Source organism: Neomonachus schauinslandi, chromosome 11, assembly GCF_002201575.2.
Source record: "Neomonachus schauinslandi chromosome 11, ASM220157v2, whole genome shotgun sequence".
Lineage (NCBI taxonomy): Eukaryota > Metazoa > Chordata > Mammalia > Carnivora > Phocidae > Neomonachus > Neomonachus schauinslandi.
Genome location: NC_058413.1, coordinates 40,030,690 through 40,051,322, shown reverse-complemented (window position 1 = coordinate 40,051,322; position 20,633 = coordinate 40,030,690). Strand labels below are relative to the sequence as shown.

Here is a 20,633-nt window from a genome sequence, read left to right as displayed (position 1 = left end):
TCTAAACATAGGGTGCAGGTGCCCCTTCGGATCCCTACATTTGTATCTTTGGGGTAAATACCCAGTAGTGCAATTGCTGGGTCATAGGGTAGCTCTGTTTTCAACTTTTTGAGGAACTGTTTTCCAGAGTGGCTGCATCAGCTTGCATTCCAACCAACAGTGTAGGAGGGTTCCCCTTTCTCCGCATCCTCACCAACATCTGTCGTTTCCTGATTTGTTAATTTTAGTCATTCTGACTGGTGTGAGGTGGTATGTCATTGTGGTTTTGATTTGTATTTCCCTGATGCCAAGTCAGAGATTTTTTTTGCCTTCTGTGATTCCATATTTGTACATTCCTCTTTCCTAAGTGAGAATTCTGACTTTTAACAAATCAACACATGTACCTATTTTGCTCAATTCTATAATCCAACTGAAATAGTCCAGACTCACTTTACCTATTCAACTACAATACACTGTAGCTTGTTTTTTGTTTGTGTTTTGTTTGTTTTTTAAGTAGACTCCATGCCCAGCGTGGAGCCCCCCCCATTTTTTTTTTTTTAAGATTTTATTTCTTCGACAGAGAGAGACACAGTGAGAGGGGGAACACAAGCAGGGGGAGTGGGAGAGGGAGAAGCAGGCTTCCCGCTGAGCGGGGAGCCTGATGCGGGGCTCGATCCCAGGACCCTGGGATCATGACCTGAGCCGAAGGCAGATGCTTAACGACAGAGCCACCCAGGCGCCCCTAAAAATGGGGTTTGAACTCACAACCCTGAGATCAAGACCTGAGCTGAGATCAAGAGTCAGACACTAGGTAGCTCAGTAGGTTAAATGGCTGCCTTTGGCTCGGGACTGAGCCTCATGTTGCTGGGCTATCTGTTCAGTGAGGAGTCTGCTTCTCCTTGTCTCTCTGTCCCTCCCCCTGTTCCTGCTCTCTCTTTCTCTCTTAAATAAATGAATAAAATCTTAAAAAAAAAAAAAAAAGTCAGATGCTTAACCAAGTGAGCCAGCCAGGTGCCCCAAACTGTAGCTTGTTTTAAAAAAAATGTTCACAAAGAAAGATAATTGATATGTCTTTAAAAATAAGTCCTAATCCGGGGCGCCTGGGTGGCTCAGTTGGTTGGGCGACTGCCTTCGGCTCAGGTCATGATCCGGGAGTCCCTGGATCGAGTCCCGTATCGGGCTCCCTGCTCGGCAGGGAGTCTGCTTCTCCCTCTGACCCTCCCCCCTCTCATGTGCTTGCTCTCTCTCATTCTCTCTCTCTCAAATAAATAAATAAAATCTTTAAAAAAAAAAAATAAGTCCTAATCCAAATGAATTTACCTAAATTATATTTTTATTGTTCCATAAAGGATTCATTGGAGCAGCATACAAAAAATTCCTTCATATAAATTTTAGAGCAATTCTTTTTAGAAATTCTATTTAGGGAGCACCTGAGTTGCTCAGTTGGAAAAGCATGCAACTCTTGATCTCAGGATTGTGAGTTTGAGCCCCACTTTGGGTGTAGAGATTGCTTAAAAATAAAATACTAAAAAAAGAGAAATTCCACTTAGGTCCTTTTTTTTTTTTTTTTTTTTTAAGATTTATTTATTTGAGAGAAAGAGAGAGCGTGAGAGCATGAGTTGGGGGAGGGGCAGAGGGAGAGAATCTCAAGCATACTCCTCACTGAGTCCAGAGCCCCGACATGCTGCTCAATGTGGGGCTCAATACCACCACCCAGGAAATCATGACCTGAGCCTAAACCAAGAGTCGGTAGCTTAACTGACTGAGCCACTCAGGCGCCCCTCTACTTAGATCTCTGATGAGGGCAGTATATTAGAGTTTATCTAATTAAAAGTAGGAAATATGGTAGTTTTACAATAATAAAGTTTTTACTATTAATTATACTGATAGTCAACTAGCCTTTCTAGAAATAATTTTTTTTTTTAAAGATTTTATTTATTTATTTGACAGAGAGAGACACAGCGAGGGAGTGAACACAAGCTGGGGGAGTGGGAGAGGGAGAAGCAGGCTTCCCGCAGAGCAGGGAGCCCGATGCGGGGCTCGATCCCAGGACCCTGGGATCATGACCTGAGCCGAAGGCAGACACTTAACGACTGAGCCACCCAGGCGCCCCTCTAGAAATAATATTAAAGTGTACATATTATGTTGTATTCCTTTCTGGATTCAAGGACATCACTATTGCCTAGAATAACAATATGTACAATATTCGAAAAGAAAATATGAATGCTTAATCTAAAATTTTGAATATTCTTATAAAATCCTATAGGAATAAATATGAATACTTATGCTTATATATCATTTATATTAATGTTTCTAGCTTTTAGTACTTTATCACTTACAGTTTTCTCATTTTCTTTCAGATACAGGCATAGACCACCATGCTCTTCTAAAACAATTTGATCACCTAAACCACCTGAATCCTGACAAGTTTGAATCTACAGATTTAGATATGCTCATCAAAGCGGTGAGAATAATTCCAAACAATGTTGTCATTGTTGTGCCTTTGAGGTTTTGTCATTTGATAAGTAAATTCAGTGAAGTGGTAATATAACATTTAGATACTCTCAAGAATATTTTTAAAGGGAGATACCTTAACATTTATTATTACAGATAATAATATGGCCATAACGGTCTGTAACCCCTTGTCCACAATTCCAAAATCCAAAGCACTATAAAAGCTGAAATCTGGCTTCAGTTATAGTAAGGCTATTTATAGTTTTTATTTAGCCTACATAATGTGAATATTCATAGACTTTGCTGAGGAAGTACTAATCTGTTTGATTATAGACTCTGCAAGGATATTACACAATATGGCATAAATGCCATATTTTTCTGAAAACTAGAAAATTCTGAAACATATCTGGGCTCTGGGATTTTAGATAAGAGTTTATAGGCCTCTCATGTTGTACTGTATGGAGTTACCAAAATGCATGTTGTAGCCTGGGTATGAGTTTAGTTAAGTAGTTAGAAACAATTCTAGTTTTCTATACTGTATAGATTTGATACAGTCCCTTCCTTCTTTTTAAAATCAATTTATATATTACTTACTTATGAAGAACTTTCTAAAGTTGAGGCTTGCTTTGAACTATGAGTTTCTTTTAATGCCTGCATTCTGGTAATAATGATAATGACTAAAATAAAATGGCAGAATTTAAAAGAGGAGTCCAGTGTTTTCTGGACCTTTTATACTACCTTCTATTAGAATATGCTGTATGCAAGAAAGCCCTTATTTATATTTTCAAATACTCCTTGTTATTTAGTTTAAATATTACATTATAGGCCACAAGTGACCTGGAACACTATGATAAGACTCGACATGAAGAATTTAAAAAATATGAAATGATGAAGGAACATGAAAGAAGAGAATATTTAAAAACACTGAATGAAGAAAAGAGAAAAGAAGAAGAATCTAAATTTGAAGAAATGAGGAAAAAGCATGAAAATCATCCCAAAGTTAATCATCCGGTAAGAATTATGACTTTAAGAAACCATAATTAGATGAAGATACTTCTTTGAGTATCAGAATTTTATCATAAGTTATTAGTACTTTAGAATCTTAATTCTGCATAGTTTCTCAAATTTGTGTTTTATTTTCAGTCTATATACATAGATTATATTTTGTTTTGAGCATTTTTTAAAAATTGATTCACAGGGAAGCAAAGATCAACTAAAAGAGGTATGGGAAGAGACTGATGGATTGGATCCTAATGACTTTGACCCCAAGACATTTTTCAAATTACATGGTAACAGATTTGATACAAATATTAATATTTATGTCTGCTGTTTGAAAGATTATAGTTGCTTTATTCTTAACTGGTTTTTGTCAAGGTCTGCTATTGAGTCCTATTGACACTAAATGTTTAGAATTTTTCTCTAGGGTAATAGAATAGTCTTTATTGCTGACCTGCAGCATAAAATACTTTAAGTCAGTAGCTGTGTCTTTTACCTGCTTTAACTGCTGACTCATTACGACTTACTGTAAGGTTCTCTGTAAACTGAAGGTATTTCTGTGACTAGCTAGGTTATATCTAGCACACTTTATGCTATAATACTAAAATTTACTTTTTTCCCTGTAGCGTATTGTTTCACTTTATATTTTTGAAAAAACTGGTTAAGATATATTTTTCTAAAAAAAAAAAACCTAGTATGAATTATAAATTAATAGTAAATTGTTACCAGTTGGACTGATGTGAGGCTTCATAAAAAAGGAGGAAACATCTTTAAGTAGCACATGGATGCTTCATGTTAGTATCACTTCTGCAAGGCAGTTGTGAAGAGTTGTAGTTTATTTATTGATTTTCGAAGGCATTAAAATCAATTTTTGCATTTGTGACTTTTTAAACTTCAGATGTCAATAATGATGGCTTCCTGGATGAACAAGAATTAGAAGCCCTATTTACTAAAGAGGTAAATGAGTTCATTTAAGTGTTCAGCATTTTTGCTCTCTTTTTTCCTTCTATTATTTTCCTTCCTTTTATGTTCGTTTTAAACTTTTCTTTTTAGTTGGAGAAAGTATATGACCCCAAAAATGAGGAGGATGATATGGTAGAAATGGAGGAAGAACGGCTTAGAATGAGGGAACATGTAATGAATGAGGTATGTTTTAAAATTTTAAGATTATATGTTATTTCAATGGATTATTCAAGTTCTTGCAATAAATGTTACCATAAAGTGGAAAATAAATACACAAAGTAGTTATTTAATTGAATTTTGCATTTTTTGATCCAGAATATTCGGTAGACTCCCTTAGTGTAGATAAAATTATTTTGTAACTACTTTAAAATATTTTAAAATTTAAAAGGTTTTTATTTAAGAGATTAAGATGCTGTTGCATGTCTTTTAGAAGTAAAAGATAATGTAGTCCAAGATTTGATATTTTAAAAGGCTGTGTTTTTATTAAGAAAATCCAAAAAATCTAATACAGTAATGGTTTATAACAACGTATTTAGTTCTTGTTGACATTGTTAAGCTGAGAACTTTGGTCATAGACATCAGAGGCCAGTAACTAACACCCACTGTTTTGCGTCAGTGATTTTCACCTGATATTTGAGCTATTGGTGATGAATTGGGATTTCTGTTGACTGCTGGCATCCCAAGTGTCAAATGAATGTCTTTGGCCATTATGGAGTTCACTTTTGCAACTGAATGGCTGTAAGAGCCACTGAAGAGGATTGGGAGTGGTTGTCAACTTTAATTTTGATTTATTAGTTGTTTTTAAGAAAAAATGTTGAGAGCATTTTAATGTAAACTCCTTTACTCTTGGCTAACACAGTCCTCTTTCTGGAAAGGTTGTTTTTCTTGGGATTCCACATGGTGTGGTGAGGGAGGAAGACCATAATAGCCTAACCAGTCGGATCAGCAGACTCAAGCGTGATGATCTTTGAGTATCAGGAGTATAGATATCTCACTGTATTTTCAAATCTGAATAATCCAGAAGATAGCAGTATCTATTTTCTGATTCTACTATAATGTTGAGTGTTCTTTCTTCCTTCCAACCCTCCACCCCCATTTCTGTGGATGTTAGGCTAGCCTTAATTGCTGTATACTTGTGTAGTACCATCGACACAAATATATAGCAATTGTCTAGAAGACAATTTCTAGTAATATGAGAGTTATTTTATTTTACATATACATTTTTTTTTTAATTAGGTTGATGCTAACAAAGACCGATTAGTGACTCTAGACGAGTTTTTGAAAGCTACAGAAAAAAAGGAATTCTTGGAGCCAGATAGCTGGGAGGTAATAAAACCTACTTGAAATGGGATGTATGGTTCAAGAAATTCTACATCAGTTCATTCTACTTTTAACTTTTATTTCCCATTATGTTTGCATGTAGAGCCTTACTGTCTCAGCTTTTCAATAAAATGTCACTATAAAATAATGAACTTGATTTTTTGGAAAGCTTGTGTCAATTGACCTCTTATTTGTAATCATGTTACATATAATTAGAAGTCTTTTTAAAATTTTACTTTTCCTAGTGTTCATTCTTGAAAATTAGAAATATAGATACATTTAAAGAATAAATGAGAAGTTACCTATAGTTCTACCATCCAGAGGTAGACACTTAATTTATGCATTGTATTATGACGATTTGGAAATAGTTTGTATCTTTATTATATGCATATATAGCACACAATATAGAGTGTACTGTCCCATTTTTATTTATTTATTTATTTATTTATTTATTTATTTATTTATGAGAGAGAGCGAGCAAATGAGGGGGAGGGGCTGAAGGAGAGGGAGAGAATCTTTTTTTTTTTTTTAAAGATTTATTTATTCATTTGAGAGAGCGAGAATGAGAGAGAGTACATGAGAGGGGGGAGGGTCAGAGGGAGAAGCAGGCTCCTCGCCGAGCAGGGAGCCCGATGCGGGACTCAATTCCGGGACTCCAGGATCATGACCTGAGCCGAAGGCAGTTGCTTAACCAACTGAGCCACCCAAGTGCCTGAGGGAGAGAATCTTGAGCAGGCTCCATGCCCATCATGGAGTCTGATGTGGAGCTCAGTCTTACCAGCCCGAGATCATGACCTGAGCCAAAATCAAGAGCCAGGTGTTCAACCGACTAAGTCACCCAGGCACACCTGTCCCATTTTTAATTTACGTACACACATAAACTCCTACCTCTCTATGTATATTTTTAAAGACTTTATGTATTTATTTGAGAGAGAGTGTGAGAGCATGAGCAGTGGGAGGGGCAGAGGGAGAGGCAGACTCCCTGCTGAGCTCAGAGCCCGATGCAACTCAATCCCAGGATCCTGAGACCATGACCTGAGCCGAAGTCAGAGGCTTACCGGATTGAGCCCCCCCCGGGCACCCCATCCTGTCTATATAGTCTTAAAATGGCTTCATACTGTATAAATGTCTTTGTATGTTTGGGAAATTCTGTGTTTTTTAATGTTAACAATATTTCATGATGCCATTCCTCAAAAAACAGAGTTTAGAAATGACTCCTTAGCATGCAGTTGTGTGATTATAGCATAATTTATATAACCATTGGAACAGGTTTAGCCATTTGGGTCAATTCCAATTTTTTTACTGTAGTAATTAACACTGTGATGACTCTCTACTTGTTCATACATATTTGAGCATCTATAATAATTTCCCTGGGACTAATTCCTAGGAATAGAACTATTCTCAAGGTTTATGACCATTTTTAGTTTCTAAATACGTCTTGTCAAATTGCTCCCAAGAGGTATACCAATTTATTCCATAGTTTACTGTGCATACACATTTTTTTTTTTAAAGATTTTATTTATTTGAGACAGAGAGAATGAGATACAGAGAGCATGAGAGGGAGGAGGGTCAGAGGGAGAAGCAGACTCCCTGCCGAGCAGGGAGCCCGATGCGGGACTCGATCCCGGGACTCCAGGATCATGACCTGAGCCGAAGGCAGTCGCTTAACCAACTGAGCCACCCAGGCGCCCTGCATACACATTTTTAAAAGAATAGTTGAGAGGTAGCGACCAGAAGAGATTGAAAAAAAAATTCTTTTTTTTTTTTTTTTTTAAGATTTTATTTATTTGACAGAGAGAGACACAGCAAGAGAGGGAACACAAGCAGGGGGAGTGGGAGAGGGAGAAGCAGGCTTCCCGCCAAGCAGGGAGCCCGACGCAGGGCTGGATCCCAGGACCCCGGGATCATGACCTGAGCCGAAGGCAGACGCTTAACGACTGAGCCACCCAGGCGCCCCAAAATTGTCATTTTCTATACAAAATCTAAAAGATTACCATTTTGATTAGGTTTTTAATTGTCCAGAAAATAGTTTGAGATAGGGTGACCAACTGTCCTGGTGTAGCCTGGACTGAGGAGTTTCCTGGGATGTGGGAGTTTTTAGTGCTGAAACGAGAACAGTCCCAGTATGACAGTTTATCATCTTAGTTCGAGAATAAAGAAATCAGCTTTTTTTGTCATTTTTCCCCTAATATTTATAATATTTCTGCCCTTTGGTGAAGAAGAAGAAGAATGCTCAGGTGCTTGAACATGCATTCCTGTTATTGCTTCTGGTGAACTAGAGCAATCGATAATTACATACTTTTTTCATTTTAACATAATTTTAGATTTTTTTACAAAAGAGTTATAAGAATAGACAAGGAATTCCTGAATACCCTTCCTCCAGATTTCTCATTTTACTACAGTTATTCTCTTTATCTCTTTCTCTATTTTTAATCTGTGCGTATGTGTATTTATATATAACATACATAATTTTTTTGAGAGTAAGTGGCACATGGTGCTGCTTTAACCTTAAATACTTGAGTGTGTATTTTTTGCAAACAAGGATTTATCTTGCACAACCACAGTAAAATTATCTATGGCTACACACAAAAAACTCTTTTCCATTCTCTAGACTTTATTGAGATTTTTGTTAATTTTCCTAATACTGTCCTTTATAGCTAAAGAAAATCCAGAATCATATACTGAATTTAGTTGTAATGTCTTCCTAATCTCCTTTAATCTGAAACAGTTCCCGAGTCTTTGTATCTAATGGCGTTCATGTTTCTAAAGAGTACAGACCAGTAATTTTGTAGAATATCCTTCAGTTTGAATCAGTCTGCTGTTGCTTTCGGATTTCTGGTTTTGGTAGGAATACCACCAAAGTGATGCTAAGTGCATCATATCATGAAGCATATGCTGCTGATTAATTTCATAACTGGCAATGTTAATTTTGATTATTTGGTTAAGAGACTGTCTACCACGTTTCCTCACTGTTTTCCCTTTTGTAACTTAAACTCTTATTTTGTCTAATCCACCATACTGCCAGAATCAGAAGTCAGCATTCAAAAAAAATCACTTGACATCATATCAAAAGTATTTCCAAATATTAATTGTAAGCATAACTTTAATAGTTATGGAAGTGCTTAACTGTTTTCTCAGGGCCAGACACCCATTCTTTTACTATTTATTTTAAAAAGGTAGTGCTGCTATAAACACATTTTTATATAAAGCTTACTATGTGTTTAGGGTTATTTTATAGGATGGATTCTCAATGTAGCACTACCAAGACCAAGGGAATCTTTTTAGGGCAGTTGATATATTTTGTAAAAGTATTTTTCAAAAGAATTGTACCAATTTACACTACCATCATTACCACTGTTTTTTTTTTTTTTAAAGCATCTTCGAGAGTATACTTTGAGATTCATTATCTACTAATTTTAGCATCCTTGGTGATTCTAGCCAGAATCAGTTATTACAATGACTATTGACAAATGGTGATTTTCTAATCATCATTCCTTCTGCATTTATTAGTTGGCTTTCTGCAGTCAGGAAAAGCTATCCCTTCCCCCATTTCTGTTTGTTTGAGTGTAGATTCATGGCTTATTTTATTCAATAAGCTTGAATCCTTACTATCACTACTTATTTCGATGCCCAAATTGCTCCAGATTTGGCTAGTGGGAGTTTCTTCAAACTGACTTTTGTATCCTTTTGGCATGTTACCTATCATTCTTTGAGGACTTCCTTTCTTATTAGCATAATTAGATGATGTTCAAGGCTCATCTTGTTCTTTCTCCATCCCACCTCTGGAATCAGCCATTTTTCTGAGGAGCACTGGTCCCTTTTAGTGGAGATCATTATCACAGACTGGGATCTGGGCCCTGGATGTGTTCCTTGCTACCAGAGAATCTTTGCTTCTAGGCTTTGTCAGATAATAGAGTTGGGTAATTTAAAAAACATTTAAGTGTGTATGTGTATATTTATATATATATATTTATATTTGTATTATGTCTATCTGTATATGCACATATTATACACATACACAGATACACTTACATTCATATTCATCCTGGTATATTTAGGTATCAATATATATTAAAACTTAATGAGCTCACTGGGGCGCCTGGATGGCTCAGTCGGTTAGGCATCTGCCTTTGACTCAGGTCATGATCCCAGGGTCCTGGGACAGAGCCCAGTGTGGGGGCTCCCTGCTCAGTGTGGAGTCTGCTCCTCCCTCTCCCTTTGCCCCTCCCCCACTCGTGCCCGCTCTCTCTCTCTCAAGTAAATAATAAAATCTTAAAAAAACAAAATAAAACACAAACTTAATGAGTTCACGCTGCTACCTCCTGAAATTTCAGTCCAATGCCTCCCAATTCCTGTACAACATCCTATTTCTTCCTCTTTCCATATTTCATATGAAACCTGGCTCCTATTTTCCACAATATTATTCCACTTATTTCCTCAATCCTAGGATGTTCAGAGTGTTTCAGATTGCTAAACTCTGCAAAAAAGAATTTATTATTTGTTTAGATTTTTGTTGTTGTTTTTAACCTGAGCATATAGTCTGAATACTCTGATCCAAAGTTTCTTGATTAGTTCTTTTTTCCCCCTTCTGTTTTATTCACTTAAAATAAAAGTATAATTTATTTTCTTTTGTTTATAGTCAATTTGGGTTTTCCTGTCCTTGTGGATTTTCTTTCTTCTCTTTTCTCGAGTATATGAAACACTGACAAGTTTCTAAAAATCAAACCTGTACGAAAAAGGTGTATTTAGAGAAATGTGATTTCTTTTCCCACATTCTCTCTGTCCTTTCTACCCAGTTCTCTTCATTGTTCTGTAGGTAACCCATTTCATTAGCCTTGGATTTTTCCTTTTGCTCAAATAAATACATAAATATATATTTTCTTATTTCCCCTTTCTTACCAAAAAGGTCTATTACTATAGATACTCTTGTACTTTACTAATCATAGAATGTTAAAAGCTGAATCAAACCTTGTTGTATAGCCAAGATTATTCTTTCCTCAATTTTTTTCCTTTTAGACACTGGATCAGCAACAGTTCTTCACAGAGGAAGAACTGAAAGAATATGAAAATCTTATCTCCTTACAAGAAAGTGAACTTAAGAAAAAGGCAGATGAACTTCAGAAACAAAAGGAAGAGCTACAGCGTCAGCATGACCAACTTGAGGCTCAGAAGCTGGAATACCATCAGGTGGTATTTATAAAATGATTGCAGCATTAAAAAGAATTTTAGGTGTTTTGGTAAAAGCGTGTGTTTTTTGTAATATAATATTTCAATGTCCGATTAGCTATAGTATTTTAAATTTTAGTATTTTAAAAACTGCTTTGTTGAATATTAATATAAAGTTTGAAGTTTGAATATCTCATTTTGGAAAACAATTTTCAATTAGTTGTGGTTTGTCAAAGGTCATGAGAAAATAAAAGAATACTTACTTTTAAGACATTCTTTTTCCATGCACTAGGTTGTACAGCAGATGGAACAAAAAAAATTACAACAAGAATTTCCTCCATCAGGGCCTGGTGGAGAATTGAAGTTCCAGCCACGTATGTAACTTTATTTTTTTGGTTTAAGGAAATAAAAAAATTGAATAAATTGAAATCTACGTTTATTACAAATGTAATTTCAAATCATTAATATCTATGGTATTTACTATATATTTGTGGAACTAGTGCAACTCATACTACAGAAAAATGTAGTACAGAAAAACGTACAGAAAGAAGCCTTCTATAATGTCTATGCATTAGCACATTTCAAAAGCTATATAATTTGATAGCTCTATTTATGGTGAAATGATTTATTTCAAATTATTCACAATTCTTTCTAATCAGTTATTGATATTGTCAGAGAACATGGTTTCTTAATTGTAATCTATGATTAGCTAAGCGTATTTTAAAAATGCTTTATATTTATATTTACATATATATATCTACTAATTTTAGCATATATATTATATATATTATATATATACAATATATATAAGGAGATTCAGAATAAAGGGAGATACCTTTAAAATGAGAGCATTTTTTTTTTCAAACAGACATTTAAAGTCCAAAGTCCACCAGAACTTGGAAGAAAACTGTTAAATCAACATCTGTGTCATCTTTTTACCACCCTTCCTTTTTTTCTGCTCAATAAATATTTTAAAGCATATATGGAATAAAGGAAGATACTTTTTAAATGAGAACACATCTTTTCAGGACACAGATATTTAAGGATTGAAGTCCACCACAACCAGGAAGAATACAAACTCAGTATCTGCTCTCACTTTCATACCTTTCTTCTTTTTAATTTGTTCTCCTTTAATGATTTAATTAAGTGGCCATAATTATGCCATAATTTAATGAAACTATCAGTAACTGTTTAAGTGAAAAAGTTCTGTATTGCTTTTAAAGTAAATTTATATTGTTGTCACTTACTCATAAAGATAGTCTTTTATAGGTGCTTATCAGCCCCTCTCTCGATAAAAGTCTCTTTGATGTTAATAATTCTTCTTCTGAGAAGATCGCACTTTCCCCCAGTGTTTCCTGGTAACTTCTTCCTACTTCCAGAAACCTTACTTGCTAGAAATTCTTCTACTGAATAGCTTTTGCTACCACTTCAGATCATTTTTTGGTTCATATTTTTGCTTTCTACTCTATAGAAATATAGATCTTAAGATCTATATTACTTAAGATCAGGTTCTGCTACAAAAACCCAGAAAAACCGGGGCACCTGGGTGGCTCAGTCGTTAAGCGTCTGCCTTCAGCTCAGGTCATGATCCCAGGGTCCTGGGATTGAGCCCCGCATCGGGCTCCCTGCTCAGCGGGAAGCCTGCTTCTCCCTCTCCCACTCCCCCTGCTTGTGTTCCCTCTCGCTGTCTCTCTGTCAAATAAATAAATAAAATATTAAAAAAAAAAAAAACAAAACAGAAAAACCAAAGATAACAGTGTTTTAAACTAAATAGGAATTCTTCCCTCTTCCATAGAGGAAATCTGTAGGTAGGTGGTGTCCAGGTTCCTACCTCTCTGTTCTGCTATCCTCAGTGCATGGTTTTTATCCTCAAGTTACCTCATTCTCACTGTCCAAGATTGCTTTTGGAGGCAGTGGGCAAGAGGAGGAAAAGGAACTTCCCCCCCCCCCCCCCCAGTTGCATCAGCTTACTGGATTCAGTGTTCCTGGAGAACCACACAACATTTTAACTTACATCTCATTGGTCATGTAGCTGCTAGGGAAGCTGAGAAATCCATGTGGCATTGGGACCAGCTAAAAGTTAGGATCTTTAACTAAAGATGAAGGAGGTCATGTTTGGTAGGCAACTTTCAGTTTTAACCCAAACAGCTTTATTGGCTACCTATGTATCTGTGTACACTCTTCTGAAACATAGAAAACACTCACTTGCCCTGCCCCAAAAGGAAATATCCCACATCCAATCCATTATTGCATATAGCTCAAAGACCATGATACCCTTGAGTCCCTTGTATAGTCCTCTCTGTCAGGTTAGGATGTGGCACCTAATGTTCTGGCCATCTACAAACTAAAAAACAAGGTGTCTGCCTCATGAGTACCAAATGCATAATGGTGGGATAGGTACAGGATAACTGCAATAAAATCAACCTTTCAGAAGAGGGGAAAATAGCAGCCACTGATCCATAACACTTAAAAGGTACTGCTTGGCAAAAATAGCAAGGTCTTTCTGCCCTGTCTGTAAATATATTCCTTGGTTTTCATATCAGGCAACCCCTGATTCACTTTTGTGGGAGGAACTCACTTGTCGAATGTCCTCAGGGGCCCTTGGCGCTGCCTTCTAGGAAGTTTTTATTGTCCATTAATTTTCAAGGACACATTGTGTGGGCATTGGAAAGTGTGCTGGTCTTGGTGGCTGGACAGCTTTAGTACTTTACTTCCTGTTATGGTGGGTTTAGGGGCTTGGGAATTGTTTTAGATAGTTAACAGGCTGTTGCAGGCCAGGTTTAGGGTTTGTTTTTGTTTTGTTTTGTTTTTTGGCAAAAAAGTTCCCTAAAAACTTAGTATGTTTCTGGTGTGTCTTTTTCAATTATTACCATGAGTAACCACAAAGATCTTGTCAAGACACAGTTTTTAACAAAGAACATCATCTTTTACTTGCTGGCTTCTGTGCTCTCTCTCTCTCCCCTTGGGTCTTAAATGAATGGTACCTACTTGGGACCATTTTAAATTGTAGGCTTGTGTGGGATGGCAACAATCCCAGTCTGATCTCTTTCCTTGGGATGGCTCCCATTACTTGGCAGAAAATTCTTAAGAAAGGTTGAGGCAGAAAAAGGAAAGGCAGAAAAAGGTTGAGGAAGCTTTAGCAGCTTCCTCAGAACCTTTACTTATAACTGTTTCAGTTTGGAGTAGCTGACTTTTCCAATTTCTCAGGGCTCTAGATTTGGGACTTTGTCGATTTATTTTGTAGAGAGCCATTCCCTCGGCAAAGCTATATTCCTTTCTATCTGTGCAGTCTTGTTACCCTTAGCCTGAGTCCCATCTCTCCTGTATGACTTTGCCGAAAGAGGCTAGAAGCAGCCCACATGCTAACATTCTGAAGTTCTACCACTACTTCCTCTAATACCTTAACCTTAGTGGCTTGAGGTCTCACTGCCCAAAGCCCTACCTCCTCAACTAAGCTAACTCTATATTTAAGATCCTTTTACTAGCTGTACCTTACTTCTAGCTACCAAATTCTGTCTAGGTCAGGATTCCTGGTTGTAGATAATAGGATCTTCTTTAGCTGTTGAACAGAAGGGGCTTGATTAAGGGGTGCTTGATTAAGGGTAACTCACAGAATCTTTGGGAAGGCAGATGAAACAGAATTTAGGCTGAGCTTCATAGGAACTACATCACAAGAGTGGGCTGCCAAAGAAGCTGCTGCTTTTGGAACAATCGAGAAGCTGCCTGCCAGATCAAGATGCCTCCTGCTGGATTAAGGAAGCTGAGAACAGTTGCCAGCTCCAGAACTGTACCACCTCTGCCGTGCTTTGTGTTGGCAGAAGTGGACACCTCGTGTGCTGCCTCTCCCCGTGTGACTTGGTTCTGAGCAAAAGTCTCAAGTGAGTGCATCTGATTGACTGGACTAATCATATCTGGAAACCTAGCTGCAAGGGAGGTTGGGAAATCCTAGTGTTTAACTTTACTACCTCTGTAGTACAGGAAGGCATGTTTAAAGCTGTTGAATGAGCCAATCTGTCGTAACATTTCATAATTTTACATTGTGTCTCTTCACATTAATAATTTTTAAAACTCTTAGTCCTCATTTTATAAAATTTTTAAATGATCAGTGCATGCTCCAAAGATACCTCAGATTTTTTTTTTTTCTTAAATCATGGATCCCAAAATTAAATGTAGCAATCTGGGAAAGTTCTGTTTACATACAGCTGTAAAAAAAAAAACCACAAAAACAAACAAAGAAACCACAAAAAAAATCACTTACTAGAGTAATGCTGTGTTTCCTTAGAGATGGAGAAGGATTCTTATCTCTATTGTTTAAATTGTGGGAAACATTAAAAAATTATCTGGCATATCCTTTTGTTGATGCCTCTGTGACAAGAAACTGTGATAAGACAGGGATTCACCCAGGGTAAACTTTTTTAGATGGTGGACTGGGGCTCAATCAGAAAGGAATTGGAGACAACAATATTGTACTATGATTATGTAATATGATACATATGGATACAGGGTAATCATGAGAATACATAAATGTATCAAAGTAACATGTTGTACATCTTACATTTACATGATGTTATATGTCAAATATATTCAGTTAAAAATATAATTGGAGGAGAATTTAGAGACGTTTCTTCAAATGATCTTTTGGCATGAGTAATAATGGGTGGATATTACCGTAGACATACCTCACAGTTTCCAGCAAATCATCGTAATTTATATTATTAAAAAAAGAATTGGGGGCACCTGGGTGGCTCAGATGGTTAAGCGTCTGCCTTGGGCTAAGGTCTTGATCTCCTGGTCCTGGGATCAAGCCCTGCATGTCAGGTTGCCTGCTCAGCAGGGGAGTTTGCTCTCGCTCTCTCTGCCCCTCCCCCTGCTTGTGCGCGCGCGTGCGCACGCTCTCTCTCTCTCTCTCTCTCAAATGAATAAATAAAAATCTTTAAAATAAAAAAAAAGAATTGTTAGCCCAAGATTATCTATGGATTTAAGGAATTCCAGTTCTTAAGAGTATTGGGCATCTATGAGCAAATACTGTTTCTTACAGAGTTGCTAATAGTATTCTTTACAGTTCTCTTAGAAAGTATTGGTCGTGTGCTTAATTTATACCATTCTTTTTTTTTTAATTTTTAAAAAATTTATTTATTTATTTTATTATTATTTTTTTATTTTTTATTTATTTTATTTGAGGCAGAGAGAATGAGAGAGAGAGAGAGAGCACATGAGAGGGGGGAGGGTCAGAGGCAGAAGCAGGCTCCCCGCCGAGCAGGGAGCCCGATGCGGGACTCGATCCCGGGACTCCAGGATCATGACCTGAGCCGAAGGCAGTCGCTTAACCAACTGAGCCACCCAGGCGCCCTATTTATTTATTTTAGAGAGAGCACACGAGTGTAGGGAGAGGGAGAGGGAGAGAATCTCAAACAGACTCCCCACTGAGCATAACCCATCATGGGGTTCCATCTCAGGACCCTGAGATCATGACCTGAGCCAAAATCAAGAGTCCGACGCTTAACCAACTGAGCCACCCAGCACCCCTATACCATTCTTCTGAATACTTTTTAGGTATTCAATAGTCTTTGATTTAGGTGACTTAGTGGTATGTATTAGTAATTTGGGGTTTTGTTTCACATATGAATTTTCATAAAGCATATAAATTTTAGAGTATACTTAGGTATATATAATTAAAATTAGATTTTGGAAGATGATAGCCCTCTAGAATATTTGACTCTTGTTAAGAGAAACTGCAGTTTAGAAGTAGTGGTAAAAAAATTCTTTGAGATATGGCTCTACATTTTTTTTTTTTAACCAAAATGTGTTTACAACAGCATTATTTTCTATACTAATTGAACAGGTTTGTATTACCAAAGCCTAAATGCACATCTGTTTTTCACAGAAAGGAAAATACAAAGAAAATTTTACAGTTTTGTGAGAATGTGGTGAGAAATCTATTTTCTTTAGGAAGAAAATTTGACAAGCCTAGTTCTGGTTAGTGCCTAAAATTTGATCTTTGTTTTATAGCTGTGCGGTACAATGAAGAAGAAGTTGAAACAGAGCCAGAGTTAGATGATGAGCTTCATCGTTGTCATGTGAGATTTTTATCACTTGAAGAACCTGCTAAAGAAGTCCACTTTCACCCTTAACCACTGGTGCCTCACCTTAATACTTTAGTTCTTTTTTTTTTTTTTAATTGAGAGACTAAGGTGTACTGAGTAAAGTGAAGAGTGTACTTTTTTGTTCCCTGTGGGTGAAAGAATGAAACACTGTAATGACAACTTGCTTTCAGGGTGTGAGATTAGAGGGAAATCTGGTCTTTTCCTTGCCTTTTTTTTTTTTTTTAACACAATATCATTATCAGGATTCTAATTTTTCCTTACATTTAATTTATTTTTTATTTTTTTATTTTTATTTTATTTATTTATTTATTCATGAGAGTCAGAGAGAGAGATAGAGAGAGGCAGCGGCAGAGGGAGAAGCAGGCTCCCTCAGCAGGGAGCCCGATGTGGGACTCGATCCCAGGACCTGGGATCGTGACCTGAGCCGAAGGCAGACACTTAACCATCTGAGCCACTCAGGCGCCCCTAATTTATTTTTTAAATGAGTACTTAGCTGTGGAGTAATACCCATTTCTTAGACAATCCAAGAACTGAGCCAGAACAAGCAGCAGCAGCAAGTGGTAAAGGCACCAAATTGAAAAATGTGAATTTATGATTACTAGCACTGCCAACCTTTTTATTGAGAAAAAGCAAAGCAAAACCAATAAAACCTTTGACTTAATTTTAGGTATTTAGATTTTCCCCCAATATTACCTCTAGAATTATATAGAAAAAGCCCCCTACATTTGATTTTTATAGATATCTACAGTTTTTCCTGCAGAGCTTTTAGTTTACATTTTAACTGGCATTAGTCGTACTCTTTTTTTTTATTGTTATATTAATCACCATACATTACATCATTAGTTTTTGATGTAGTGTTCCATGATTCATTGTTTGCATATAACATCCAGTGCTCCGTTCAATACGTGCCCTCTTTAATACCCATCACCAGGCTAACCCATCCTCCCACCCCCCTCCCCTCTAGAACCCTCAGTTTGTTTTTCAGTAAAAACGTTTTAAACGTTTTTAAACGTTTAAAAACGTTTCAGTAAAAAGACGTTTTCCATCGTCTCTCATGGTTCTTTCCCCCCTCCGATTTCCCCCCCTTCATTCTTCCCCTCCTGCTATCTTCTTCTTCTTTTTGGCATTAGTCGTACTCTTGATGAATGCCATGTACCAGCTTGGTTGTTAGTCAGCCCTTGACAGTGTATTTTTCCCTATAAGCTTACCCTTCCATTTAACTTCAGAGCTGTGCATGCCTTTAAACAAATTTGGTTTTGTTTATAATTTATTGCAAGCAATAGATTTGACTTTTGCTGTGCAAATTTCCTTATCTCTTTTTATTTTATCCTTGGTAATAAGTATATTTTCTAAGATTTCCAAGATTATGAATATAGATCTTGTAACTAAAATGTTAAAATATTTTATTTTACAGTTCTTTTAATTTTGCTGCTCCATGGAATTTAAAAATGGGTAATGATTTATTTCCACATGATTTTAAAGCTAGAACTTGTCTGAGTGCTTTAAAAGTGAGAGAGAAGAAATAAGATTCCATCTAGTTCTCTTTGCCTTCTTCCATGAATCATTGTATTAAAATGTTATTTTTGTTCAATTTTAGTCCACCTTAAATGTAGATTTTTAGTGATAGGAGAGTATGTGTCATTTAACTAAATCCCTGCCCTCATTTTCGGTTCCTTTTGTGTGGAGTCTGAAACCCATGTACAGCCTGTGCCATATTCTGTATTTGTTTCGTACAATGTTGTTTTACCTACTTTGCTGTTCACTATTACCCTTCAATGTGTCTATCTGTCACTATTACCCTCTAAGTGATTTGAGTTTGCTTTACTTTTGAATTCTTCCCTTTCTGTTCTTGGTATTGCTTCTTTGTAAATATTTCCTTATTAGTGTGATGATGTCTTATAGATTTTTTCCTTTTTTTAAAAACATTTGCCATGCCTCTTAGTGTTTAAACATTTTTGTGGTAGTATTGAAGCATTTTTGTCAAACACAGCAATCATCTTCTTGTTCTATAGCATTGAGCAATGGATGTTAGAGTTTGTATCTTAATTTTTTTTCTGATTAACTCTCAGTTCTAATCCCATATACATTTCTTGTTTCCTTTGATGTGTATGTATTTCCACTCCCTTTGATATTTATAGCATGTTTCATTGAGATTCACGATTGATATGGGGAAAAAGAAAAACCACATTTGCAGAAAGAGCTATTTCAGCAAGCAGGCAGTCATTTCTAGAGGGGTATCCTACAGCTACTTAGGCAAGCCGCAGTCATTCCTGGAGGGGTTCCTGAGCACTGTGGAGAGTAACTCTAACCCTAAACAAAATTTCTGACTCATAAGTAGGGTTCCTGACTCCTCTTCCACAGAGTGAACCAGCTTATGGAGCAAATGCATAGCATTCAGACTCTGATCAATGTCCCTTGTCCAATTCTTTAGCTTTTTTGTACCCTCCTTAAGTAATAATAGTTTAAAAACTATTTTGTGCATTCCAGCAGACATTTTCTGCCTTACGGTTGTTAATAAAGGAAAAAAAGTATTTTTGTAATAGAAAGACCAGGACATGAATTTTGCAATCTCTGATTAGAAGAGAAGTAGCATAGTTTTTTGTATTTGTTATTTTTGCCTGGATGATCTGAGTTGTTTTTTGTTTTCGTTTTTGTTTTTGTTTTTTAAGACTTATTTATTTATTTTAGGGGGAGAGGGGCATAGGGAGAGAATCCCCAAGTACATTCCCTGCTGAGCACCGAGCAGAGGTGGGCTCCATTCCACAATCCTGAGACCATGACCCACTAGACCAGGTCTGGAAACCCAAAGTTGAATGCTCAACAGACTGAGCCACCCAGGTGCCCTGATCTGAGCTTTAATTAAGTTCTTTTCTCTCTATGAACTCTTCCCTTTTCTACTTTTTGTATTGACTTTCCCACTGCTGTGTTTCTAATGCACCTCCTGAGTCAATGGAGAAAGCTTTGAGTGATGTAGAAAGTTATCAGCACCACTGTCAGCTGTCTTAAAGTTTCACTGTCGCCCCTGCCGCTAGCTTTTGGGGTTTACTATCAGGCCTTTCTAATGAATTCTGCCCTTCCCTCACAATCCCAAACTATTCATCTTTTCTCCAAGGGAGTCTATTGTATTACCACTAAGGAAGATGTAGAGGTGACTTTATTAAAACAGGATTAATTTACAAAAGATTTGTGAGAGATATAATAGAGGATAAGTATTTTATTTTAAAGATAATTGGAAGCCAGTTAATGCCCAGAGCATCTTTTCATCCTTTTGTGATGGCTCTGGTGACTTCCAGATAGCTCTATTTGCACCTTTCCATCCAGTTTCAGGGCCTAAGAAGGGAAGAGCCCTGGAGGCTCAAGTACTGTAGCAGAGGTGGAGCACTGAAGGTGTTTCTTTCTTTGAAACTGTTAGTCCAGGATCTATTAGCACACATGAAGGTTATAATAAGCCCTTGCAAGTTTCAAAGTGTCTATGTACCAATTTTTATAGCCTCTAATTGAAAGATCATATTTCAGAAGCAATATGTGTACATTTATATGTAAGCTTGTGCCTAAAATAGGCGTGGAAGGAAGACCATTAGGTTAGTGTCTTCTGAAAAAAATTGTGTCCTGGAATTAAAAAGTGAAAAATTTTTGCCTTTCCTTTTCATG

The 20,633-nt window shown here is 36.7% G+C and overlaps 1 protein-coding gene across 7 annotated transcripts in view; it reads left to right on the top strand.

Annotated features, from left to right (window-relative positions):
• NUCB2 (nucleobindin 2) overlaps positions 1-12,034 on the top strand; it is a 45,714-nt gene extending 33,680 nt beyond the window's left edge. For 4 of the 7 annotated variants that reach the window (XM_021685809.1, XM_021685810.1, XM_021685811.1 and 1 more), the window contains 9 exons: positions 2,340-2,443; positions 3,259-3,444; positions 3,632-3,722; positions 4,328-4,386; positions 4,483-4,575; positions 5,629-5,718; positions 10,729-10,899; positions 11,171-11,252; positions 11,747-12,034. In XM_021685809.1, the coding sequence (XP_021541484.1) occupies positions 2,340-2,443; positions 3,259-3,444; positions 3,632-3,722; positions 4,328-4,386; positions 4,483-4,575; positions 5,629-5,718; positions 10,729-10,899; positions 11,171-11,252; positions 11,747-11,754 (884 nt within the window). In that variant the 3' untranslated portion in view covers positions 11,755-12,034. Of the gene's footprint in view, positions 1-2,339; positions 2,444-3,258; positions 3,445-3,631; positions 3,723-4,327; positions 4,387-4,482; positions 4,576-5,628; positions 5,719-10,728; positions 10,900-11,170; positions 11,261-11,746 lie in introns of those variants that run through there. The other 3 variants (XM_021685814.2, XM_021685813.2, XM_021685816.2) reach the window with 3 other exon arrangements.
• The last annotated feature ends 8,599 nt before the right edge of the window (positions 12,035-20,633 follow it).